This window comes from Salminus brasiliensis, chromosome 8 (assembly GCF_030463535.1).
Source record: "Salminus brasiliensis chromosome 8, fSalBra1.hap2, whole genome shotgun sequence".
Classification (NCBI taxonomy): domain Eukaryota; kingdom Metazoa; phylum Chordata; class Actinopteri; order Characiformes; family Bryconidae; genus Salminus; species Salminus brasiliensis.
The window spans coordinates 27,957,653-27,984,876 of NC_132885.1; the positions used below are offsets into that span (position 1 = coordinate 27,957,653).

At 39.4% G+C, this 27,224-nt stretch overlaps 3 protein-coding genes across 3 annotated transcripts; 2 read left to right on the forward strand and 1 right to left on the reverse strand.

The window, feature by feature from the left end:
• Positions 1-3,476: 3,476 nt before the first annotated feature.
• Positions 3,477-5,456, forward strand: gja8a (gap junction protein alpha 8 paralog a). The gene is made up of 2 exons (XM_072685231.1): positions 3,477-4,565; positions 5,331-5,456. Exons 1-2 carry the CDS (start codon positions 3,477-3,479, stop codon positions 5,454-5,456), a joined length of 1,215 nt encoding a protein of 404 aa, XP_072541332.1.
• Positions 5,457-14,225: 8,769 nt separating this feature from the next.
• On the forward strand, positions 14,226-16,132 carry LOC140561356 (testis-specific serine/threonine-protein kinase 6-like). Its single transcript, XM_072686515.1, has 4 exons — positions 14,226-15,019; positions 15,140-15,376; positions 15,492-15,987; positions 16,097-16,132. Exons 1-4 carry the CDS (start codon positions 14,226-14,228, stop codon positions 16,130-16,132), a joined length of 1,563 nt encoding a protein of 520 aa, XP_072542616.1.
• Positions 16,133-17,729: 1,597 nt separating this feature from the next.
• Positions 17,730-23,417, reverse strand: LOC140561284 (E3 ubiquitin-protein ligase TRIM38-like). Its single transcript, XM_072686386.1, has 10 exons — positions 23,311-23,417; positions 22,564-22,670; positions 22,075-22,122; positions 21,823-21,918; positions 21,458-21,688; positions 21,186-21,323; positions 20,978-21,029; positions 20,825-20,848; positions 20,696-20,722; positions 17,730-19,683 (listed from the first exon to the last, which is right to left on the reverse strand). The coding sequence occupies exons 1-10, from the start codon at positions 23,324-23,326 to the stop codon at positions 19,148-19,150; spliced, it is 1,275 nt and encodes a 424-aa protein (XP_072542487.1). The 5' UTR covers positions 23,327-23,417; the 3' UTR covers positions 17,730-19,147.
• Between the last annotated feature and the right edge of the window lie 3,807 nt (positions 23,418-27,224).

Below are 27,224 nucleotides of genomic sequence, written 5' to 3' on the forward strand. Positions count from 1 at the left end.
ACTGCCAATTCTTAAATACATTATAAACTGAAGGCACAGCTCACTGAAAACATGTTGCTATCTTCGTATAGTCTTCTCCTGCTTTCTGAGCATCAACTACTTTCATTTTTAGCATGCCACACAACTCTCTAGAGGAGCCATTGGCTGCTGACTTTACTCTTTATTATCACAGCTTTCTTTCAGATTCATAGTTTGGCCAATGGTTTGGCCTTAACTGAAAGGGATCTTTAATCCAGAGGTTTTGGCCTCGTTAAAATAATGGCTTTCGTTTGTGTAAACCACAGTTTAGGGGTTAGGGGTTGAATACTTTTTTTTATGTATTTCTGCATACAAAGAGAGTTTAAATACTGTATATCTTCAGATAGTGCAGATTGTGTGCATGTTTGTGAATGATTACATTTGCAATCTAATAGACAGCAAACCGAAGCAGATATTTGAATAGCTAAAGAATAATGATTCATGTGATTCATTATTTTAGTGGAATTCATCCAAGGGTAATGAACAAAACATTGTTCTCAAATAACTGATTTGTTTGCTAGTACCTCAGCCAGCCTTGTGTCTGTTAGTTCGACAAGGCCAGTTATGACTAAAAGCTCAGGAGAACATATCATAAAGATCTCACTAGGAGATGGCAAAATGTTGTGGCTGTGTCCAAGAAAGGCTTTCTTGCCTTTAATCCATCATGTGAACCTGCTCTCTAGACATTCTCTTGACTGGCCCACGTTGCCCTCATATGTTTACATCCGCTGTACTGTTGCTTGTATCTTGATGCTTGGTCCTGATATACAGTGTGGGCTCTCAGTGTATATGGGCCGATATTGTGCAGAGGGGAAATGAACTGTGTAACATGGTATAAACGTTCTGTCTGTGTTGGATAAAGCATTGCCCATTGACTGCCAATCGAGGTTTTTTTCCCCTCCTCTGCAAAAATGACAGGACAAACTGTTTCCCCCAACAACAATATTTCACAAGTAGTTTAGCCATGCAAGTTTAGATAATGGTTAAACAATCCCTTTCCTCAAATAAACCATTCCCACGTCTGAGGGGCTTGTGCCAATAGTTGTGTATCTCCAGTCAGTCTGGATAGGCCTTACTGGAGGACAGGAGGTGGATGCCAAGTTAAAAGTCCTTGCAAAGAATATTTACAAGAGTATTAGGCAAGAATATGTGTGAGTGTGTGTGAGTGTGGACATATGTACCTGTAAAGGCCATTTCTTTAGCTATGTGGGGGCTCAAACATTGAATGATTTTAGTCAGGGGCATTGTTATAAGTAATAAACGTACAGTATTACTTTAATTACAGTGATTCATGCTACCGCAACGACAGAAAAAGTGCGCGTTGCTCGGCTCAAAACGCACACAAGTCTCTTAATCAATCATGGGTGTGTTTTGGGTGTAACATGCAGTAAAAAGCCAATCAGTGTGTCACTTACCATTACCTTTAAGAGCCAGGTGCGCTCTGACTTTGGTGAAATGCTATTTCAGTGGTGTAAAGTGGGGTTGTATGTGTGTCGGGCACATGCCTGTGTTGACAATTCACTGCCAAGATAGCAACTGACTGTTGACGTCTGCCTAGGCTGTTTTCAGTCAGTGGTGCACCTGTGTTTTACGTTGCCAAGATAGCAACACACCAGAAATTTACCTAAGCACCCCTCATTTCGAGACCACCATGCCCATCAGCGTAGATATATTCACAAGAACCATTGCTATTTAAATGACTTGTGGAAATAGACTGTTGGCAGGGTGTGAGATAGCAGCCCATTACCTCATTCATTGCTTCCAACTGACTGCAGTTCATTTGTTAATAGTACTGTATAATCTTGTCATTTCTTAACGAACCATGACTGATGAGTTTTTTTTTTTTATTGGAGTGGGAAATTGAAGCCTAGATCTTTAGGCAAGACCTAGACCAGTAAAAGTTAAGTTTCAATGTTTATTTTTCTTGAACAATACATTCAAGCCAACAACCATGTAGGAACCTTTATTTTGTGAGAGCTAGTGTGAGCCTGTGTGTGAGTGATTTATCTGTGCAGGACAATTTTCAGCAGGGTATTGTTGGAGCTTGTGTGTGTGCATGCGTGTGTATGTGTGTGTGAACTTCCTTTCACATATCATAAATATGCCACTATTCCCCCTTTATCACTAAACCATTAACCTCACCTCTAACACCCGGCTTTCCTGTGGGTGAGTGCCCGACTGCAGTATTACAGTCGTTTCCTATGGCTGTCTCTCATTGTAATTCAAATGAAACCTGGTGCGATGGCTCTGTTGGTGTGATTTGTTAGAATAAATGTCAACCCTGGTGTGCACCAATCAAACACACCACTTAATGATCAGAAACTCAAAAACTATTTTGATTTGTTTCAAATATGTAGAGATAATAAAAGACACATCTAAGGACTTTAGGTATTAATGACTTATGTAATGTGAAAACCAAGGTAACGCATGGCATCTTATTCACAGATTCTATGAATAAATGATGACAGCGCAGAGTGTTTGCCATTATGGCCAATCAGAACTGTTTCATTCATATGTTCCTTTACTGAAATTCTGCAAAAGCTCTTGGTGATGACAGTGGAACAACATGATTCAGGACGTTTGGATATTATTGTTTTTAGAATTTCCAATTATGTGTTGGAAACTTAACTTAAGTAACTTTTTACTTATAAAACTTTTGTTTACATCTTTTGGATTGGTGTCAAGTATGTTACTGTGAACACTAAGAAAGCTAGAACTGAAATGCAATAACATTGCAATCACTTTCTGCTTTGGTTCAGATCAAGGGTAGAACAAATGCATCCTAAATATCATGGCATGTTGGTCTGATGAAGCTGCTTTGTGCCAAATCAGTCACCCAATTAATCTATTAATCGCCATTTTAGCTACAATTCAGTTGTTTATTTTAGTCAATCTTTATTTCACCTTTTTGTGTACTGCTGTAGCCCTTCATTTTGGACCTCGTGCCCCAGTTTTCGGTGTGATCCCTGGGTTCAGCTCTGTGGGGTAAGGGGATCCAGTCTCTCTGGCCGTAGGTTTGTTGATCCTATTGTCTCCTGCATCACCACGCATGGTCCGATGCATAAAGGGCGTCTGGCTAGAAGCTTAGGCTCTGCAGCTGGCTGAAAAGCAGCCATCACAGCCCATCCGCTCACATCTGCTCAGTGGGGCGACAAGGACTTGCACTGAGGCAACCAGGACAAGAGCAGTTCACTTTAGCCTTGTGGCTACCAGGAGAGACTGACCGCACTGGAGCCACCACGGGACCAAGGTGCCTGTTTGGTCTCAATTCACCTCATTGTCACTTTAGTAGGTATTACTAACTTTTATTCTTTTTGAGAACTACAGTTTTAGCTTCAGCATATCTGGGCCAGACAAGTTGCTCTTTATGCAGTGGCCTAATTAAACGCTGAGTAGCTTTCTATTTTTTTTATAACTTTAATCTCTCTGTCTTTCTTATGCAGAGCTAAGAGAGCACCATGGGAGACTGGAGTTTCTTAGGTAATATTTTAGAGGAAGTGAATGAACACTCAACCGTGATTGGCCGTGTTTGGCTCACGGTACTGTTCATCTTCCGTATTCTGATTCTGGGCACGGCAGCAGAGTTTGTTTGGGGGGACGAACAGTCCGATTATGTGTGTAACACCGAGCAGCCTGGTTGTGAGAACGTGTGCTATGATGAAGCCTTCCCCATCTCTCACATCCGGCTTTGGGTACTGCAGATCATATTTGTTTCCACACCTTCGCTGGTTTATGTAGGCCATGCTGTCCATCACGTCCACATGGAAGAGAAGCGCAAGGAACGCGAAGAAGCAGAACTTAGCCGCCAGCAGGAAATGAGTGAGGAGCGGCTTCCTGTGGCGGCAGACCAGGGAAGCGTTCGCACGACCAAGGAGACCAGCACTAAGGGGAGCAAAAAGTTTCGCCTCGAGGGCACTCTGCTGCGCACCTACATCTGCCATATCATCTTCAAGACGCTGTTTGAGGTGGGCTTTGTGGTGGGACAATATTTTCTGTATGGCTTCCGCATCCTGCCACTGTACAAGTGCAGCCGCTGGCCTTGCCCTAATACAGTGGACTGCTTTGTGTCCCGACCCACTGAGAAGACCGTCTTCATTATCTTCATGCTGGCTGTGGCTTGTGTCTCACTCTTCCTCAACTTTGTGGAGATTATCCATCTGGGTTTGAAGAAGGTTCGCTTCATGTTCCGCCAGCCGGCTCCAGCCCAAATCGAGAGCCTTGGTCCTCCTGAGAGAAGCCTGCCATTCCTTTTTACTCCTCCCATTCAGAAGGCAAAAGGCTACAGACCCCTTGAGGAAGACTTAAAGGAGGAGGAAGTTGCGCACATCTACCCACTGGCTGAGGTCGTCATGGAGGTAGACCAGCCGCCTGCAACCTCTCAGGAGGTGAATCAGAAAAGGATGCAAGAAGCAGCAGTGCCTACAGCTCCTCCATTGGAGGAGACGGTGATCTGTGAAAAGACATCGCCGTCCTTCACTGAAATTACGGACACTCTACTTGAGCTACCACAAGAGGAAGAGGAGGAGATGTGTAGAGAAGGGGACGAGGTAGATAGTATAAAGATTGCGATCCCAGTGAAAGAGCAATCAGAGGAAGGTACTTTGAGAATAGAAGATGTAAAAAAGGAGGATGTAGACATGTCAAGCAAAGAGACAGTAATAGATGAAATGTTGGACATAGAGAGTGGGTCTCAACAGGGTGGGACTGTTGAGCAGCAAATGCCTGGGGTAGAGGAGGTAGAGGTAGAGGAGGTTGTAGAAACTCCAGGGGAAAAACCTGGGACTGAGGAACTTGAGGTTGAGGTGGAGGACTGTACATTAGACACTGAAGGGACAGAGGAAGCTGGGAGCTTGCCTGATGTGATAGACGAGAGGACAGAAATTGTGTCTTTAGAAAGAGAGAACACTGTGGAACAGGCCGAACCCTTCTGTGAGGAGGAACCTTTAGATGAGGTCAAATCTCTAGAGAACGTGGATGTAGTTGAGGAGATCAAAGGGTCAGATATATTAGAGGCCGTTGAGGACACACCCACTTTGGCAGAGGGGACAGGAGCAAAAGAATTTGAAAACTCATCCAAGGCAGAGTCCATAGAAGACGTAATGGATGATGGTGAGCAGGTGGAAGTTGTAGTCGATGTTGTGGACATGGGCAAGGCGCTGTCTTGCAGTGAAATGGGTAATCCTGAGGAGGTTAGGAGTTCTGCAAGTCTAGATAGTCTGGGCAAGACTGAATGCCCTGGAGTGGTGGAGAGTCCTGGGATAGTAGAGAGTCCAGAACTGGAGGTTAATCTGCAGGAGCTGGAGGTTCTGGAGGAGGTGATTGCAGTCCCACTTGTCCCACCTGAATTGGAGACAACAGAGACACTGGAAGACACAAGACCCTTGAGTCGCATTAGCAAAGGAAGCAGCAGGGCCAGGTCAGATGATCTAACAATATAACTGGCATATAGAAATAAGCTTAACAAAAGAAAATATAGCAAATAATTTATTCATTCCAAAACAACATGCTAATTTATGAGAAGTACTAATACAGAATGTTTCTTTTCTAAAGAAATTATTTTTTTGCTGATAGTCCACAAAATTGAGGGGCAAATATTGAGGACCTTATCAATTTAGTTCAGTTCCACAAAACTTCTTTTTCAGTAAAATTAGGGTCTTCAAATTATATGAATGTTTGAATCAAGCAAATATATTATTTGGCAAGCTTAGGTGTTTATAGATATTTTGTCAATTTTTTACTTCAGTCAAATATGCATGGCAAGCTTAGTCAGTTTAATTTGTTTGTTCCCACATAATGGTCATGAGTTCAGTTTGCCTTATACAAACACACACACACACACACACACTCACACATACATATACATTATTGTATAGCACCGAACAGGAAAAACAAACAAACAAACAAACAAACAAACAAAAAAGATCATACAGAGAACAAATACACACTATTACTAATACACAAGCTTACTCTGATCCTTTTTTATGTACTTGTCATCTATGAGCCTTTCAAATTCCCATGTTAATATTGTATACATATTACTTATATTGTTCTTGTAAAGCAGTTAACACAACAAACCTTTGTCCTGGTCCTGTTGAAAGGTCTGTTTATTGTCTTAACACTATTGTCTCATGCACTCACAAACAGATACGCTCAATGTTTTTTTCTTTAAGCCGGACACTGTGCTCCATGGCATCTACAGGGCAAATCCCCCCTCTCTGCTAAAGTAAACATTGTGGTCATGATGATAAAGATAATGCCCAATCAGCACAAGGTATTGTTCCTCTGCAGACAATAAAAGTCCTCTTTGATCACTGAACAGTCTCTTTCTGTACATGTTTTTGAAATGTTTTTTTTTATTATTATTTATTATATTCAATTGATAGCATTTACTTGGGAAACTCCAATATGTTAATATATTGTAAAAATAAATAGGAGTGCTACTTAATTGCTAATCCTAAACTTTTGGCATGATTTGTAATAGAATGGCACTGGTCTATTTGTTTCTGCTTTCAGTGAATATAAGATGATGTTTTACAAAAATACTAATATTTGTATCTTGTAATATTTGTATGTTTTTAAGTTAAGTTAAGTAAATCGGTCAATCTGACTGAGTTGAGTAAATGTGAAAAGCATAAAAAGCATTATCCACAGTCACTGTAGCTGGAGACAGAAATGGCCACTGTGGACACTGAGCTGAAAAACCTTTACTTTTCATTATTTTAGAGGGCCATAAATATATAATCTAATATCTACAGTTAGTTCTGTTTCAGCTGTGGCTATTAAAAATTCCAGTGCCCATCTCTTGTTCTATTTAAAAGTCTTCACATGCTTCAAAAATGCATAAAAATACCCTGTACTAAGAAAAAAACCCAGTAATAAGATTTACGATGTGTCATTGTATCTATTCAGTGACTTCAATCTTTTTTTCTCACATAACTTGAGTGACCTCTGGTGGCTAGCTCACACACTTCGCATGCCCACCAATACAATGCAGGTTTAAAATTAACAAAAAAAAAAACAAAAAAAAAGAAGCTATGGGCCTAATAAGTTTAATTTATTCCTATATTTATTAATAATCTCTTTGTTATGTATATTTGCTTCCTTTAGTATTGTATGTGATAACACAAAATTGACAAAATGGACTAAAAAACGTGCCTGTCTGTTATAGAAGGCATTTACTGTTGACAGTTGTACAATAGCACAATTACTGTGTTGATGGGTGAGCTGCTTGCCAAGGAAAAGTAAATCTAATCCTCAAGGTTGTAAGTTGTGCAATCATCTGTAGCAATCAGCTGCACCATCATCTGATCATTTGCAGAAGGCATTCACCAGTTCTCTGTACCTAAAAGGCCAGCTGCTCTGCAGCAATATTTGTTAAAGTCTGACTAGTAGGATCAGAGAAGACCCTCCTGTACACTCTGAAGTAATTCTAAGAAAACGTTAACTAGCTTACTTCACATCGCACATGAAGACCACTACTCTATATGTCCAAATGTTTGTGGACCCTCCTTCTAACGAATGCGTTCAGCTACTTTAATTTGCCTTCATTGCTGACACAGACTTGCAAATGCACACACACACACACACACAGATTGTCTAGTCCCTGAAGAGAAGTACTGCCAATAGAATAGGAATCTCTGGAGCAGATAAACATAAATCTATTGGCAACCTCTGAGCTAGAAGGGTATAAAGCCCCCTCCCCAGCATTGAGATGTGGAGCAGTGGAACTGTGTTCTCTGGAATGATGGATGGTGCTCCATTCAAAGCTTTTGGGAGGAGTTGGGAAGTTGGGGATGAGGTGTAGTCGCCTCAAGTGACCAGTTAACCAAAAATATTTGATTATTGTCATTAATTTATTTAGACTCACCCAGCTTTGAACACTGCCTCAACTCGAATTTTGGAAATTCCAAAATTGAGGCCCTATTTTAGCATACTTTTCACTGACAAGATAGATAGCAATCTGTCTGACTGATCCTAGGCTGTTTTCAGCCAGTGGAGCTCCTGTGTTTTCCGTTGCCAAGCTAGCAATACACCAGAAATTGACCTGAACACCCCTCATTTCGAGACCACCAGGTCCATATATTCACAAGCACTGTTGCTATTTAAATCATGCAGGTGGAAGGAGTGAAAATAGACTGTTGGCTGGGTGTAAGATAGCATTGAGCATCGCGAGGCGCCTTGCGCAGGGTGTAAGGTAGGGCCCTGAGAGTTTTTGAAACATATTAATCAGGGTAATTGTGGTACACTGGCCACCCAGGAGGAGGGAGAATGCTGGAGGCAGTATGGGAGAGGACAGCAGACATATATACTTCTTTCATTTCTCTGGAACACAAACAAACCCTAAGGGCTGCTTTTGAGCACCATGGAGTCCAGACTTCCTTTGTATCTTTCAACTTGGCTTTTTAGCTCAACTGCTTGCCCCTCTTTCTTTATTCTCTCATTGATGCTCTGGTTGACAGACAGCGAGAAAGAGAGAGCGATTACTCCACCCCCTGATCACCCCTGATTATAAGAACCTTTAAAAGCTTTTAAGATTCTTTAGTAATAGAGGTTCTTCATTTATAGACATGGGCCTTTATTGAAGCAAAAGCTTTATTTGTAAGTGTGATAACAGTGAATGCAGGTTATAGGTGTCACCAGACAGAGGCGGACATACTCGCAGAATATTTTAATGCCAGACAAGCTTACTAAATAAACACAAAAATCCCATAAACAGGCCAAATCTACAAACCATGAACTGCCATGGCCACAAATGCACCAAGAACGTCTTCTCACATACATGCACAAGACCAGACAAAGGACGACTGAAACAAAGGGGTACTTATACAGACACTAACAAGAGACTCACGAGGAACACCTGGGACTAACAAGGGGGCGTGGCTACAAAGGAGACACTGGTGGAACACTAATGGACAGGCCTGGCTAGGGCAGACAAGACACAAACTCACAAAACCAAACAAATGCAGACATGACAACAGGGGCAGGCATGACAGTAGGTTACAACATGGTAGATTTCCTAATACAGAGAATGGATATGACAGTGCAAAGAAGGGATCTCAATCACATCATGTTGTGGTGAATATCAAGCTACTGGGAGGAGAGTATGGGTTTCAGAAACATTCAAAAAAGATAAGTATCTTATAAGGACTGTTTCTGTGTGCTCCATTTCTCAGTGGAGATTGCATCTGCAGTTTCTTAGGAGAGGAAGTGCTCAGATAAAGTATTCTTATATTCTCCTGAACAGCATGTTTTAGGTCATGCTGAGAAGAAGCATCTGCCATACTGGGAAAAATTAATAGTTTTCCCCACTTCAGAACCTGTCAGTATGGGGTTATTGGTTCTACTGGGTTGGTTCTGTGGTGCAACAGATAAAACCACCACCTGCTAGTGAGCTACCACACCACGTGGAAGACTGGGATTCGATTCCCAGTCTGGATGACTATGCTGAGCTACACCAATAAGAGTCCTTGGGCAAGATTCCTAACACTACATTGGCTCACTTCTGTAATACGAGTAACCTTGTCAGTCGCTCTGGATAAGAGTGTCAGCTAAATGCTAGTAAATGTAGTCTGATTGTTAATAAAGATGTATAGATATGACACACTATGCTTCAAAACCACTGATGTACAGTGTCCAGCTGCCATGCAGGGTGAATCACATCTCCTGTAATGTTCTACCATAAGAAAGTGGTTTGTTGACATCTGTGGCCATCCCATTTGTTGGGATTGTTACGTACATTCATTTAGAGCTGTTATCCTTTGCTGCTATAACAGCTTTTCATCACCTGCTCTCTGTGCTCTGCCAGCACCCTTATACCCTTAAATCTTGTACAATATCTCTGATTAGTTTCATACTACTGTTTTCTAAACTGGCCAAACTGGCCATTTTACTTTTACATTGTCTTCATTTTCATGGCAGTGTGAAAAAAATATGAACAAATACTTTAATAAAATAAATAGTCTGATGAAATAAAGCCGATTTGTGTTTTACATTTCCGTTCAGGTGTTTTAGACTGTGGAGGGAAGCAGTTTGGCAAATGCTTGATGTAGATGTAGGTGGATTTAGACCAATCGAGGTGGTAAGAAGATGGGACGTAAGCAGTTTGACCAATAGTTGATCTATATCTTTTGACTATATCTGAATATCGGAGGGGGTGTGTTGGATATAGTTTTGGGGCACTTGGGTGTCATCCTTAGACTGGCTTTTTATTTTAAGCTAAATCAGCAACAACAACAAAATCTGCATTTGTCTATTTGTGAACAGATTTGCCTTAGCGCTTCATACATGATCAGGTCTTGACTGGAGATGTTGTCAAGTTGAGAAAGAGAACAGTTCCCTCTCTTACCCAGAGTCAGTAGTAAATCTAATGTCCTACAACATTCTAAGTGAACCCCACAGCCTCCAAAATCGATGAAAAACTTGGTCATCAGTCACATTAAAATAATCAGTAGACTGACTTATACCAGCAAATTCAAAGTCATAATGACTTCATAATATAATATCATATTATATTATAATATATATATATATATATATATATATATATATATATATATATATATATATATATATATATATATATATATATATATTGGGTGACTCTTCTATTAGCGGCTCCTTTTGCATAACTTTTTCATAGTATAATAATTAGTTTTAGAATGTGATGCATTTAACTTGACTGATGGTGAATCTGAAAACCTGCCATTGCCATCACCAGGTGTCAGTACCATCACAACCAAACCAGTTTGTGTTGGAGATGGAGTGTCTTGGATTTTGGAACACTGCTCTTTATTTATACTCTTTAGTAAAATACTGCTGTAATGGTAAAATGGTAATGACACTGAACAAATCTACTCCATTATCAGGAGGAATGCATCATTACATTACTGACTTTTCCAGACATCAAAGCATCACTCTTCTCTCTTCTCTTACTAACATCTTTGTTTCAGTGGTTGAAGGCTGTTTTTACGACATGACGATAATGTTGGGGATGGTAATATAATGTTCAAAAATATGCAATATTTTTTGTCTTTTTAGGTCAATAAATCATCATAATGTCGATATTGGTGCCATTTTTCCTATTGCCATATAATGAGCCACTGAGATATCATCATCATTCCACCACACCCAGACACCACATTGCACACACCAAAGCAACCACCTGGAAAACCATAGCAATCACCTGGGATACTATAGCAATCGCCCTGCAACCCTTTCACAACACCTTAGCATCCACCTGGAATATCACAGCAACCACCTAGCAAAATCTTAACCACCACCTAGCAAACACTGAGCAACCACTTAGCAACATCTTAGCAACCACCTGGAATATTCGAGCAACACCATAGCAACACCTTAGCAACCACCTGGGATACTATAACAATCGCCTTGTAGTCCTTTAGCAACACATTAGCATCCACCTAGCAAAACCTTAACCTCCCACCACCTGGGAGACCATAGCAACCACTTAGCAACATCTTAGCAGCCACCTGGAATAACAGGGCAATCACATAGCAACAGCTTAGCAACCACCTGGGATACTATAACAATCGCCTTGTAGCCCTTTAGCAACACATTCACATTCACATCCACCTAGCAAAACCTTAACCTCCCACCACCTGGGAGACCATAGCAACCACTTAGCAACATCTTAGCAGCCACCTGGAATAACAGAGCAACCACCTAGAAAAACCTTAACAACCACATAGCAACACCATAGAAATCACCTGGGATACCATAGCAACTGCCTAGCAACCACATGGCCATATATTTAAAGGACCTGTAGAAAGATCAGGAGGACTACGCACTAATGAGCAGTGTGTGATAAATGTGTAGATTCTTCAGAATGATGTGAAAGTCATTAAACCCAAAGTTAATAAGATAAATATAGTAAAAAGATCTTTGCTCTACAACATGTTCAAATCGCCTATCAGTAACAAGGTGAAGTGATAGAGGCAGGGCGTGAGCTGACAGAAGGACATCTGTCGGCCTCGGAGCAGAACAGACTGACCCCAAAGCCTCGCAGCGCCACAGGGGGGAGCTGTAGCTCAGCACAAACCACTTTTTAACCAGGACACGAACTGTGTCACGCTCAAGTCCGCTATGGAGAATAATGTAAGAGCATACAGTCTATCGTGGGGAACCTAAATACGAGTAAGACAAAGTACAGAGCTACGACAGAGCCAGAGAAAGACTGATTGAGAGGAAAACATAATAAAAAAAATTAAAAAATAAATAAATAAATAAAAATAATAATAATCAACAAAAACAAAAAGACGAACAAACAAAACATAAATAAAAATATAAAGAATAAAGATATTACAGTATACAAATTAGAGCAATAAATTCACGAAGAAATGTAAAAAAAACAACAAAAATAATTCAATGTAGAAATATAGAAATAAATGATAAATGTAGAAGTGTGTAAATAACATAATTAAAGAATTGTAGAAATGCAGAAAAAGAAAAAAGATGTATAAATTAATAGATACAGAAATAAGTGTAGAAATTAAATAAGTCAATTCAGAAATACAAAAAATAATAAATGCAGAAATAAAAGAATGTAGAAATTCAAAAAGAAATTCATGCATAAGGCTGGAAATACAGCAATAAATAATTAAATGTAGAAATATAACATTTTATAAATGAGTAAATATAGAAATTAAGAAATGTATGAATAAATCAATTTAGATATGTGAAAATACAAAACGAAATAATGTTGACATTAAATAATACAGATATACAAATATATATGAAGACATTAGAAAAAAAATAAATCTGGAAATACATCAAGTATTTTTTTATTTATAAATACAGAAATTAATGGATGTAGAGAAAAAGAACTTTAGAAATAAATAAATGTAATAATACATAAATAATTAAATAATAACATAAATAATTAAATAAATCAGAAATTAATAATAAATGAGTAATGAAATGTGGAAAAACAGGAATAAATAAATGTGTTTAATTATTTAAGTGAGTCATTTCACAGACATTCACTCACAGCTGAATAATCTCCTTAGAAAAGCGCTGACCAATAGAACTGGACTCCCCCACCGAGTCTACCGCGCCGTTGTGGCGTCACGTCGATGACGTCACGGAGTATATAACAGCGCGTTCTCCGTCACTGGCTCAGTTAGGATTCAGCTCTTCCCGAGAGGACTCCTGCGTTCCTATTGATCACATACTTACATTTTGACTCTAGATAAGAAGGCTCTAGATAATCTTATCTAGAACCAGAGACACAGATTCTGCATCTGCTTTTTCTGTTACACAGGACGAGGTAAGTCACATTTATTGATTACTAATGACAACACCACCAAACACTCCAGCCAAGAGAAGGTCGACAACACAGACCTCCTTCATCAGCTGCTCTTTGCATGTCAGCAAATCTGACCAATGGAATTAGATAAGCCTGTGGAGGCGGGGCTTAGTGAGGAGTGGGAAAGGGGAAAAAGGAGCCAATCAGAGGCTTTTGTGGGAGCATCAGCATTTTAATTAGAGTTTAATTAAGACTATTATTTTATTATTTTATTACCGTGGTACTGGGCAGTGTCCCTGACAACTGTACAAGTATTTATTAAAACATACAGCATTTTTAATTTAATGTACATATACATATCATTATTTAATCTGACTCTAAATATAATTAAATGAGTAATATTTGGGTAATTATGGTTATGAATACCAAAACAACATAATTGTTTGTAAAGAAATTAAAAAAATTAAGACATTAATAAATACAGAAATAAATGTAAAAAATAAATAGGTCATTTCAGAAATACAAAAAATAATAAATGTAGAAATAAAAGAATGGGGCAGTAGTGGTTCAGCAGTTAGAGCACCGGGGTATAGGGTTGTGGGTTTGATTCCCGGGCTTGGCAAGGTGCCACTGTTGGGCCCTTGAGCAAGGCCCTTTACCCTCTCTGCTCCCCGGGCGCTGGAGTTGGCTGCCCACCGCTCTGTGTGTGTGTCTGCCCCTAGTTCACTAGTGTGTGTGTATGTGTGTGTGTGTGTGTGTGTTCACTACCACAGATGGGTTAAATGCAGAGGACTAAAGCTGACTGATATATTCTACGAGGTGTTATAGTTTAATTAGCGAGATGAATTAACTCTTGTCTGAGAGTTAAAACTGAATTTATTCCAGCAGGACTTCACAGAACAAAGGGGTCTAACTTTTCTTTTCCTCACACCTACAGGGAGAAATGGAAACCAATGAAGTCCTGAGGAGTTTGGGCTTCGAGGTGTTGGACAACATTGGCAAAGGGAATTTTGGTGAGGTGAAGCTGGTCACTTCTGAGAGGCACCCTGATCAGGTGGCAATTAAAATAATAGACCGGAAGCTCATGGCACCTTACATTGCTTCTAAACATCTGCCCCGGGAACTCACCATTCTTAAAGTAGTGAAGCACCGTCACATTGTTCACGTGCATGACATTTTTGACATGCCTAATGGACAGGTCTACATCGTGATGGAGCCTGCCAAAATGGACCTCTCTCAAAAGATCCAGGAGCTCAACCGCATCCCCATCAGCCAGGCCAAAAAGTGGTTCTCCCAGCTCCTCAGCGCTGTCGTGTATCTGCACCAGAAGGACATTGTCCACCGAGACCTAAAATGCAATAACGTGCTTCTTACTGCTGATGACCAAGTCAAACTAACCGACTTTGGGTTTGGCCGCTTTTCCAGAGGCTACACTGACCTCAGTGAAACATATTGTGGCACTCTTCAGTACACTGCCCCTGAGGTGCATGAGGAATATGATCCAAAGAAGAGTGATGTGTGGAGCCTGGGCGTGATCCTTTTTGTCATGGTCACCGGGTCCATGCCCTTCAACGAGTCCAACAAATGTAACCTCCGACGTCTCCAGCGTGAACCCTTGGTGTATCCAGATGCAGTCACAGTGGAGGGCCCCTGTCGGGCCTTCATCTCCTTCATACTAAAGTTCAACCCTATTATTCGTCCTTCAGCGACAGAGGTGGCAATGCATCCTTGGCTGAGGTAAGTAAACCATTGTTGCTGGAACTCGAGTATCAATTTCCAGGTACATATGTCTATAGATAAATAGACACATAGACATAGGCATATTTATTAACCTTTATGTTGTATTTTAATCAACAGTGAAACGAGTGAAAGCGCAGGCTCATCTGTCACTCGAAGAGAGAATATGTTTGGAACTCCACTGAAACACTCTAAGGAGAACTGTGAGGAGGTCCAGCACCATCATCAGCACACTGCTGAGGTAGATGGAGGATGGGAGGACCAAGCATTGAGCAGCCCGGCCACGTTGAGCGGTCTTTACTCCTTCCAAACCAACACTGATGAGCATAACACTATTAAGCATGCTGAGAAATTTCGGTATGTTATTTTTTAATTTATTTGCTGTTTTTTTAACATACAGGATTAGTTCACTAATAATAAGCCTGTCATCTAAGCTGACTTCTTTTCTACATTGCTTCTGTACTGTCTCCAGAGTTATAGGCAGGTTTGTAGTGGTAGCGGTCGATGATGAGGATGATGATCAGGATAGGGGAGGCATTGCTCATCAAGACGTCAGCCCGCTCCAGAAAGGCGACTGCAGCAGAGCTGGCGCAAGTCTAACTTGCCGAAGCATAGAGGCTGTGGAGGAGGAGGACGGCTGCTTTAGCTGTAGTCCACTGTGTGCTGCAGTTAAAAAGGCAGCTAGTGCCTGTGTTGTAGCTCCGATTCTTAGAGCCTCCCGGTCTCTTCGAAGAAGGATGAAGTTGTTCTTTAAAAGGAGCTCCCTGGTGCACGACTCCTCTTCCCTTCAGGGTGCTTGCCATTCTACTGCCTCTACTGAAGCTCCTGCATGTTCGCATACTGAGCACAGGCGTGAGGATGGTACTCCGGACGTCCTGCTCCGTGAGGCAGTGGTGGAAGCACCACCTGTTCTCTTACAGCCCACAGTTAAGCAGGAAGCCAGAAGACTGCGATTCCCCCAGTTTAAGGTATGTGACTTGAATGCTGAGTTGCCATGACAACTTCATATTTAATACTGTAAAATATTAATCAGATTGTTTCAGTTGGTCAATTTTTGTAATTTTGTCCCTCCAACAGATCCTGAAGATGATGAAAAGGATTCGCCCCTTGTAGACATCTAGTACGGCTCCCGGGATTGATAAAGGGTTCGATTCGGAAGGAAAAGTCCCGCTCCATGGGTTGGTAGTAGAGGCAGAAGCTGTTCTCCCACGGCCCACAGTGATGCAGGAAACCAGGAGGGCCATACTTTCAGCACATCTTCAGATTATCAAACTGAGCTTTAAACTTAAGGTATGTAAAAATGTCCTGTTATTAACCATCAATGTGACCTTCAGCTCTAGACTCATGGAGATGAAATAATTCTGAATATCAGTGCTGCAATATTTAAATTCCTGCTCCTCTATTCTATTCAAAAAGTGTACATGAAGCCCTGCTGTTTGGTGACATTTATAATAGCGCCACCAGCTGAATTGATCATTACTAACAATCCACTATAAATAAAACCTTATAGTTGTTGGAGATGGAAGTGCATGACATGTATAATGTGTGTGTATTTCTGTGTGTTCTTTTGTAGGAAGAGCTCACGCTGAGACTCGACCTGGGGGAAAAGAGTTTTCATCCTTTTCATCACAACCCGTCCACAGAGAAGCACACACCCAACCACTTACTCAGTTTATCATTCATTTACACATTAATGCTGAGCAGTGCTCTTCTTCTTTACACTTACTGCAGTAATGTTTTCATCTTTTCCAAAAAAATATAAACGTTCTATTATTAATATCATGTTGTTCAGGAACAGATCAGGAGTGAGCCTGGAGGAGTGAGAAAAAGTGTAATTTGGAAGAATGAGCCTGAAATGATATGCCTGGAAGGGTGAGCCTGGAAGAGTGAGCCTGGAGGATTGAGAAGTGTAATTTGGAGGAATGAGCCTGAAATTATATGCCTGGAAGAGTGAGCCGGGAGGAGTGAGCCTGGAGGAGTGTGAAGAAGTGTAATTTGGAGGAATGAGCCTGAAATGATATGCCTGGAAGAGTGAGCCGGGAGGAGTGAGCCTGGAGGAGTGAGAAGAAGTGTAATTTGGAGGAATGAGCCTGAAATGATATGTCTGGAAGAGTGAGCCGGGAGGAGTGAGCCTGGAGGAGTGAGAAGAAGTGTAATTTGGAGGAATGAGCCTGAAATTATATGCCTGGAAGAGTGAGCCGGGAGGAGTGAGCCTGGAGGAGTGAGAAGAAGTGTAATTTGGAGGAATGAGCCTGAAATTATATGCCTGGAAGAGTGAGCCTGGAAGAGTGAGCCTGGAAGAGTGAGCCTGGAGAAGTGAGCCTGGAAGAGGAACCTGAGCCTGAACTGGACGGAGTTTGTGTGTTTGTCTTTTAGCTTGAATAAAGAGCTGCTTTCATTACTGATGTGTAAAAAATGGATCTTTAAACCCGCCCAGATCTGGCCCACATCCACCACTACATTTGGTCTGTTTGCCAAGTGAGTTCTTTAGACAAAATTAAATTCTGAATTCCCAGAACTGAACCTAAATAGAAACAGCCAGCCCTGAAATTATTGTAATGAAAACCACACCTATGCCATAAGAAAGATCAGTTTACAGCATGTTTTTAATTATTAATAAAAAATTACTTAAAGGAAATTAAGATTTTAACTTTATTTATATATAATTACTAAATCATTTTCTAGTAGAATTATGAGGTAAAACACAAGAAATGTTACATCATATTTTATTTAACATTAACACTGAATGGTGAAGACACATCTTTACTTACTGTCGATAATAAATTTTTTAATAGCAAACTTTTGCCGCACATGTAAAAATGACTGTAATATAGGATTAAATAACAGACAGGAAATTGAGTAAAAACACTGAGAATTAATAAAATAGAATTTGAATAAAAATGACATTAATCATTTACATTTGAGAAACGTGATTCTCAAATAGGGTTGCACTTTAATTCTGTATTACATATTCATTTGGTTTTGTACAATGTTAGAGTGAAACAAGGACCATGCAAAAGTTAGGGCACCCTAGGAAATTTAAGATCTCAGACAACTTTCACAAAGATTGTAGTAAATCATATTTACAAAAGCAAATAACACAACAATAGTCTCTCTACTGTCCACTTTTCTTTGCAGAAATGTTGACTTTGTAAGAACGTTAGACTCCTGACAGGTTTTGTGGTGTAGTGTTATGTTTATTCTCAAGGCAACTACAGGTTACAAATAGTGTTAACGTTAGCTACTTACTTATGGGTTTTTTTTTGTTCTTCTCTGACCTGAGACAACACCAGCTCACCTCAGTTAACCTCATTATCGACATTGTGCTATTTACCCTCCAAGTAGGAGAACCCCACCAGCAATTTCAAATCTTTTTCCTGGTATGACTGATCCCTGCCTTCTACTAAAACCATTACTACTATCATAACTAATCTTACAGTTCTTCCTTACACATTCATAAAAAAACATGGATGTCATATTTATAATCACTATTCCCCCGATAAAACTGTAATGAAATGAAATGTATTCATTAGTTTTTTTCTGTATTTCATGTGCTGATATCTGTTTTACTACCCGGTAGTAAAAGGGCTTTCAACAACATACATTGTCAGTTCTTTACAGAGATCTGTAAAAGTTGGGAGCATGAAATTGACCAAAATCTCTTGGTATGCTCAAGCATTAAGAGTTCCTGGAAGCCAACTCCTGAAAAACAACCCACACCAATCCCACCTCCACCAAACTTTACACTTGGCACAGTGCAGTCAGAAAAGTACCGTTCTCCTGGCAACCGCCAAACCCAAACTCGTCTACCGGACTGCCAAACGGAGAAGTGTGATTCACCACACCAGAGAACATGTCTCCACTGGTCTAGAGTCCAGTGGTGGCAGGCCTTACCCCACTGCATCCAATGCTTTGCATTCTGCTTGGTGATATAAAGTTTATATGCAACTGTTCGACCATGGAAACCCATTCCAGGAAGCTCTCTGCACACTGTTTTTGAGCTAATCTGAAGACCACATGAAGTTTGGAGGTCTGTAGAGATTGTCGTTGCAGAAAGTTGGCAACCAACGCACCTCTGCATCCACAATTTGTTATACCTATATAATAGGAAAAATATAAAAATGGACTTCATTCACTAACAATTCTTATAGGTCTGTCTGTCTCCACTGTGCCGAACACAGGGTAAATTCTCTCAGACCTAAAGTCTGTTTTAAATGTGTAAATATGTCTCCTGTTCTCTGAATCATAGAAAGAAATCTGGCCTTCTTCTATGTCTAGATACACTCCTATCCTGGAGGGAGTGGGCTGATTAAGTCTGGTGACCGGATCAGTCATCGCCATCAGAGAGCCGAGCTGCAGGCGCAGAGTCCAGTACCCAGCTGTTGTGTTCATGTTAACAAAACCTCTTCGTGAAGCAGAATCCTTTACTACACCTATTCTCCAATCACATTTCCTCTGTACATCTACCTCCCAATAATGCCTGCCTGTGGTGTAGCCATCTACAGCTTGCACACACGTCCAACCGTCAAATTTCGAACAGCATCTATGGCGTTCCTTGAAGGTGCTGGACTTGCTCTCCTCATGTGTCAAAGTTCTCACAGTTTTTCCATCTTCAGACAGCAACAGATTTGAGTTCGCTGTTTCTGGATGTAGTGTAACATTAGCTAAAAAAGAATATTGTGATGAAAATATGATCATACAACAAAGTGTGATTTTAATACTTTGCTTGTTTTAATTCTAACTTAATTTTAATTAAAGTGTTATCACATTCTACATTATCAGATGTTTATATGTAGTGTCATGCATGCATTTATTTTCCTTTTACATACAGTTGAAACCAGAAGTTTACATACACTATATGAAAAGACACACATGCATTTTTTTTCTCACTGTCTGACATGAAATCAGAATAAACTTTTCCCGTTTTAGGGATTATTATTTGGTACCATTGCCCTTAAACTGTATGACTTGGGTCAAACGTTTTGGATAACCTTTCACAAGCTTCTTATAATAGTTAGCAGGTTGGTAGGTCCCATTGCTCCTGACAGAACTGGTGTAACTGAGCCATGTTGTGGACCATATATGCAAGTCCACAATTCTCTTCCTGATATTTCGGCTGATTTCTTTCGACTTTCTCATGATGTTACACAAAGCAGCAGTGCATTTCAGGTGTGCCTTAAAACACATCCACAGATGGGTCTCTAATTATCTCAGATGTTGCCAATAAACCTATCAGAAGCTTTCAAAGACATGTAATATTATGTAATAGTAATCTTAGTGTATTTAAACTTTTGACTTAAGAGAAAGTAATATTAGCCTTAAAAAATCCCTCTCTCATTATTCTGGCATTTAATTTAGGTAATCCTAATTGACCTAAAACAGGAAAGGTTTATTCTAAATTGATGTCAGACAGTGAGACAAAAATGAATATGTGTCTTTTTTTACAGTGTATGTAAACCTCTGGTTTCAACTATATTCAGTATTTTACACACTGAATGCAAAGATTTTGTGTAACTAATATAATAATAAAAATCATGTATATACATATATATTATATGTATTTTATAACTGGATGTTGTTGTATTTGGGATCCAGTGTCAATTTTTAATGATTATCATTTATTGTTGCATTTGGATCTGAAATGGTTAAAACTGCTTATGCATATTAATGTGATACCTTGTAGTCTTGTGATCCAATTCCATACTGAAAAATAGAAATATGGAACAATAAGACAACATAACAAAATAATAAAACTAAACATGTGTCACAGCAACAATAAAATAAGTCTGCTGACAAAATTCTGACCTGGGACTGGGATATACACTCCACCTGGAAAAAAATGTATACAGTGTATATGTAATTATTTATTATAATGATAAAATGATACTTATTTTAATTTAATGTTTAAGATGGACATTTAAATATTGTGTACAAAAACTACGAACAATAATGTCTCACCTGCTTTTTTAAACATCTGTTGACTCTTAAACCACTGTTTCTGAATGGATTCCTGAAAAACACATAAGCAGCCGTGATCTAATTCTGGATACTAAATTCACATCATGCTCTTATTTAGGAAAAACCCAACATATGACTGCATGTACCTCAGACATGTACCTATATGACTGCATGTACCTCAGACATGTACCTATATGACTGCATGTACCTCAGACATGTTGTCCTGTAGCATAGTTCTGATGATGAAATCCATGACTGGCAGAAAGTTGACCAGATAACCTTTCTTCCACTGTTTACTCAGATCCTTTAACATAGCTTTATAGTCCTCTCTAAGACTCACTGATTCCTAAAGAAGGTAAAACAGTCTGTTATAGATTAACATGTAAACATGTTCAGATGTAGATGGGGTCAGACATTTTGTAGTAACACTGAGCAGTGAATACATTCCACCACTAGAGGTCAATGTTTAATTGAATGAACCTTTTGCATGTTGTTAAGTCTCCATGTCCACGCAGACAGAGTTTGCTTTGCTTCTTGAACTCTGTGTAGCTTTTGTGAGATTTCTTGGTCTGCTGGTATCTGTAGATTCACACTATTCATGTTTTGCTGTTGAATCATCAACTCATCAGCCCACTGCAGAACCACAGTCCGGCTCTCTTCCTCACTGATTTCACCATTATTTACACCAGACAGAAGGGTGACCTTCTTGAGCTGAAGATATAAATGTTTTAGTATAAATCAACTCATTATATTTATTCACTTAACAATATTATCAATAATATTTTAAGTATTATACTACTACTACTAATAATAATAATAATAATAAGAAGAAGAAGAATTATTACCTGCAGGACTTTATCTAGCTCAGCTGCTAGTTCTCTGAGAAAGTCCTTTGACTCATCTAGGGTGAAATCTGTTTGTCGTGGGTGAGCTTGAGATTTCTTTTGTAAAATAAACACAACCAAATAATAGAAAAAAAATAAACACAAACAATGCCAAATTAGCCATCTTCTATCCTAAAACAAGAACCATTTCAGTGTGTGAGGAGTGCATATGGAACAAAAACATTTTCTTATTGATAATTATTGATCACTCACCTTAGCAATCACCTGTGACACAATCTTTTCACGAAGCTGATCTGCCAGCTAGAAGAAATATGAAAGAATTATGTGTCTCTCAGAAGGACAAACCCACATTCCTGTAAGTCGATATTCTGAGCACTGCTCATGTCTAATTTACATTTACATTTATGGCATTTAGCTAACGCTCTTATCCAGAGCAAATTACAAGGCTACTGTTTATTATAGAGGTGGGCCAATGTAGAGTTAGGAGTCTTGCTCCAGGACTCTTATTGGTGTAGCACAGACAAGGCACGTGGTGTGTTAGCTCACAGGCAGGTTGTGGTCTAATTTGTTGTGCTACACCAACAGTGTGTTGGTGTATTTCAGCAATGCTCTTTGTCATCTTTGTCATCATAACTCTAAGCAGAAATCACTATACTACCCAACAGAGTAACTAGCAGATGATCTGCACTGAAATAATAAATACTTCGTTAATAGATCATTATTTCCTCTTCACTTCCTTACCTGCTTTAGTGATGGTTTCATAAATTGCTCTGATTGGATGGCTCTCTTAGGTTTTATTTTGTGTGAATTCAGACTTCCATCACTGTGGTAACCTCTAGTACTGTAATCTGAAAAAAATTAAAATACTAATTGACTGTAAAGTGTACTTATTTATTGATACAATACATGTGCACTGGCCTAATTTTTACTTTTACATTTAAAGGCATTATTTGTTACTTTTGTTTTCCCTAAAATTGAGAAATAACATAGCAGATACCAAACAGAACAGAAAAAAAGTTCAGATTGTAGAATGTACAGGCTGAAGCATTAGTCATATATATTTTTAATGACACGGACATGTTCAATCCAAAGCAGGAGTGAAGACAAATGAAATAAGACCTTGTGTTTGACTTTTTATATTATATTATTATATTATGTGTGTGTGTTTGACCGTGGCGTACTTGAAAATAGTTAAACACATGTTTGTACTCACATGCACAAAAAGCTGTACTCTATACTGCTAGAAATATTTATGACTTGTACTGAAACAAACTGAAACAGCCTCAGACTGGACGATAGTTTTATGTAAAGCTTGCTTAGTCATTTAAAAAACAATGTTGATATTCAGTTCCAATACATAAATACATGTAATACATTGGTTTGCTTTAATAGCATAATTAGGAAATACTGTAACACTTCATATGCACACAATATATTAAATACAGTAATTGTTTCTTTCATTTTAAACAACAAAAAACCTTTTCCAACCTGTGTTTAAGGCCATCTTCCTTTGACACGAAAATCTCAAACCTCCAGGAGAAGTAAACCCTTAACAGTTTAAAATCCACGCACAATCACTTACAGACACCAACAGACAGGCAGGTCAAAACAGAGCTGTGGCAGGGGTGTGGCTTATGCAACATTTCTTCCTGTTGTTTTCAGTCTTGCAGCCTGTGTGCTCAAAATAAAAAAAGTAGGTTTCATCTAGATCCAGTCAGAATTCTTAGTCTTTCTTAGCACTTTTAGTTAAATGTAATCAGAGAATTACAGATTTGGTTCAGTTGGTGCTGATCTTTGTAAGTCAAAGCAAAAGTCAAAGAAATTACTGGTTTCAGCAGGGAATCCCCTAAAAGCAGGGTTATGGAGCACCTGTGTCTTTGGTTTAACTGAACGACAAGCTGAACTCTGGTGGGGGTGTAAATATTTTCTCACAATCTCATTTAAAGGTTTTAGATTACATACTTGTACAGAACACAAAGCCTGCACATTTAGTTTCACTTTCATGTCTTATTTAAAACAACGTCACCATGCATCTCACAGAGAGGCAGTAAACAGTGTTCAGGGTAAAGAGAAAAGTAAAGTAATGTGATCAAAGTGTGTATTACAGACATAGCTCCTGCATTAACCTACAAATGGACAAGTTAAGTATAATCCCAATACATCTTAAAGATTTTTGTGTTTTGAGGAAATGATTATATGAACCAAAGACAATTAGGAAATGAATAAATCAATAATTACTGATATTTATGTTAACAAGGTTATGTTTTATTTAGATTTTAGAAAAGTGATCACAGCATGTTAAACAGTCACTGAATAAGATAAATATATCACAAATACATATTTTAGCTAATAAAGTAACAACTGGGAACAGATCATAAACGGAAACTAACGTACTAAAACTAAGGTCAAACATTAACACACTAATAGTACAAAGCATTAATAAATACAGTAAAAATAGAATCAATAAATAATACAGAATGAATACAGAATTCCCTTCATCCATCCTCCAATCACCCTCTACCTAGCAAACTCTTCACAGGGGTCATCAGGTAGAAACCACCCACCTGTGTTTTCTCTTCCAATTTGTGGAACCCCTATTATTATTATTATTATTATTATTATTATTATTATTATTATTATAATGCCCTTCCAATGTGTGTACTTTGCATGGTCATGCATGGTTGGGCGCAGACCAACAAGCCGTGGAATAGGCCCCTCCTCCAGGGGGTCTGCGTGGCGCAGGGCATTGGGGAGGGGACGCCCTCTCCTGGGACGCCCTCAGGGCCTGGAAGCCGGCTTACTCAGATTCCGAGCATGGAACTCGTAGGTCAGGGCGGGGTCCAGGACATGGTCAGCAGGAACCCAGGGGGGTTCCTCAGGACCATACCCCAAGTTAAAATAGGCAGGCTAAACAACAAAACAGGGATGACAAACAAGATGGGTAAACGAGGGGCACAGTAAACTGAGGGACAGAACGACAAATCAGGACTAAGATGACCTGGACTTGGGGACCTGGGGACGCGATGGCACCAGGGCACACTGGAAAAAAGTGAAGCTGGTAGTCTGATGCTGATGCAGTGTTCTTCTAGGGAACCTTCGGGGTTCATGTAGATCAAGTACACCCCTTCATATCAACAGTATTCCCCAAAGGCCTTGTTTGGGGGTCCTTTCTAAACATTTCCCAGACAAAAAGATAAGTGCTGTATTCACTGTTCCATGCAAATGACCTGCATGTTTGTTAGTGATGCATTTAATTTTACAGAGTTGAGCATACACATTTTTCTCTTACTTGAGCCTTGTAGTGCAACATAATGCTACTGAAATAATAACTGAAATAAGTTGTAGATAGATATTGGTGTCTGCAAAAAGGTAACTTTAAACAGGCCTATTTATGTGGTCTATTCAGTGCTGTACTGCACAGTGAAGTGAACCAGACACCAGTGTAAAAACCTGTCTATCAGGACAATTCTTTATAGTTTGTTGTAATAGCCTGCAGAATAGGCTGCACACACTCTCCTGTTCAAATCAGCAGGACTGAGGTGGAGCGTGATTGTCCTCCTGGTTGACTTTCAGTTGAAGTTCACATGAGCTTCAGTGAACACTGGCTTGCACTTTTGCTTCTGCCTACAGAAACTCCAAAGAGGGGAGGCGTTATGTTTCAGACTGACCTTTGTTGGACATCAGAAGACATCAGTTATCTTCTAATATATCAGGAATGAATAGAAATGTTCCACAACTCTGCTATTGGACTAAACAATACAGCGCTGCAGTTATTTATGTGAGACGTGTATCATACTACTCTTTATAAAATGTGAATTGGAGTTATTGTGCCACCAATGGTTCCAATACATACAATGTTTTCATATTTGTTCCGTAAGAATGTATAAAGGTGAAGTCTAACACCCAAATTACTATTATATTCAGTACAGTTTTTAAATATGAATGAGATTCACTCAAAAGCAAATATGTAAACTGAGCTATCTGTTGTATTTACCAAAAAGTGGCCCACATTTGCTAAGTTTATAAGACAGGCAGCACTGGACTGCTACATAGGGGAAAAAAAACCCTAATTCATTACATTAACATTAACAGGGTCACTTGAATAAACCCCCCCAGTAGCCAGTAGTACCCCAGAGTTGTTAATGGGCCCCATGGAGGGCAGGAGGATTAATCAGCAGCTTGTGTTTAATAGCTAGAGTTATTAATAATGTGCCCTGCCACACAGCACAAATGGTTCAGGATTGGTTTGAAGAACATGAAAAAGAGTTAAAGGTGTTGATTTGGCTTCCAGATTTTCCAGATTGTGCATCAGTGGGATATGCTGGACAAAAAAATCCATGGTGCAACTTAAAGAATCTGGTGGCAGACACCACAGGACGCTTTCTGAAGTCTGTGGAATGAGGGAGACCTACACAGTATTAGGCATGTGGTTTCTATGTCATAGCTGATCAGTGTAAATAAGGCAGGGCTCATGTCCAATCGACTTCTGTCTCATGTGTTGTGACACAAGATCACTTAAAAAAGATATGGCACCCTGTGTGGTCAGTGCATAGTAGCAACCCATTTATCATGAATTACTGATGTGTTGAAAACTATTGGGAAAATTCTAGTTTGTGGTAATACCACCTGGTACCACCATGGTAAAAACACCTTTGATTACTATATGTATATTTTTATAGTAGCAACTGTTATTGTGTTAAAGACCCAGCATAAACACCATGGAGAAAACCAAAGAGCTCATTGTGGACTACAGGAAACCAAAGGCTGCACACACTCTCCTGTTCAATTTAACAAGACTGACGTAGAGCGTGTTTTTTTGGGCATTCACATCTCTGCATCATTAGGGACTCCTCACACCCCAGCCACACACTGCACATCCTCCGAGAGGTGATACAGGATTATCTGTGCCGGAAACAGTCGATTCAGGACCGACTTCTTTACAGCCACTGTCACTCTGCTGAACTCCACACTACACAGAATAAAGCACCACTGCCCATATTAAAGTGTACTGTCCACATACTGTATACACTGGACTTATTTATACCTAGCATTCACTAATACACATCATACTGTATACTGTACACTAGATACATCATACATATTTATTTTGTGGAATAGCAATAGACTGTAAATATTCTGCACTCTGTATAAAAATATATTTTATCTAATCTTGTAGATACATGTCTGGTTATTCTCACGTCTGGTTAATGCTAACTGAATGTCATTGTCTTGTACTGAGCAATGACAAAGTTAAACCTGTTCATCTCTCTAAAGGACTATCTATCCGCAGATAGACACTGCCTTGCTACTTTCAAAAGGAAGTCACGATGAGGGGTGTTTCCTGCTGCAGTACAACAGGGTGTGGTTATTTGCTGAGAAACGTAGTAAAAAAAGGAAACTAA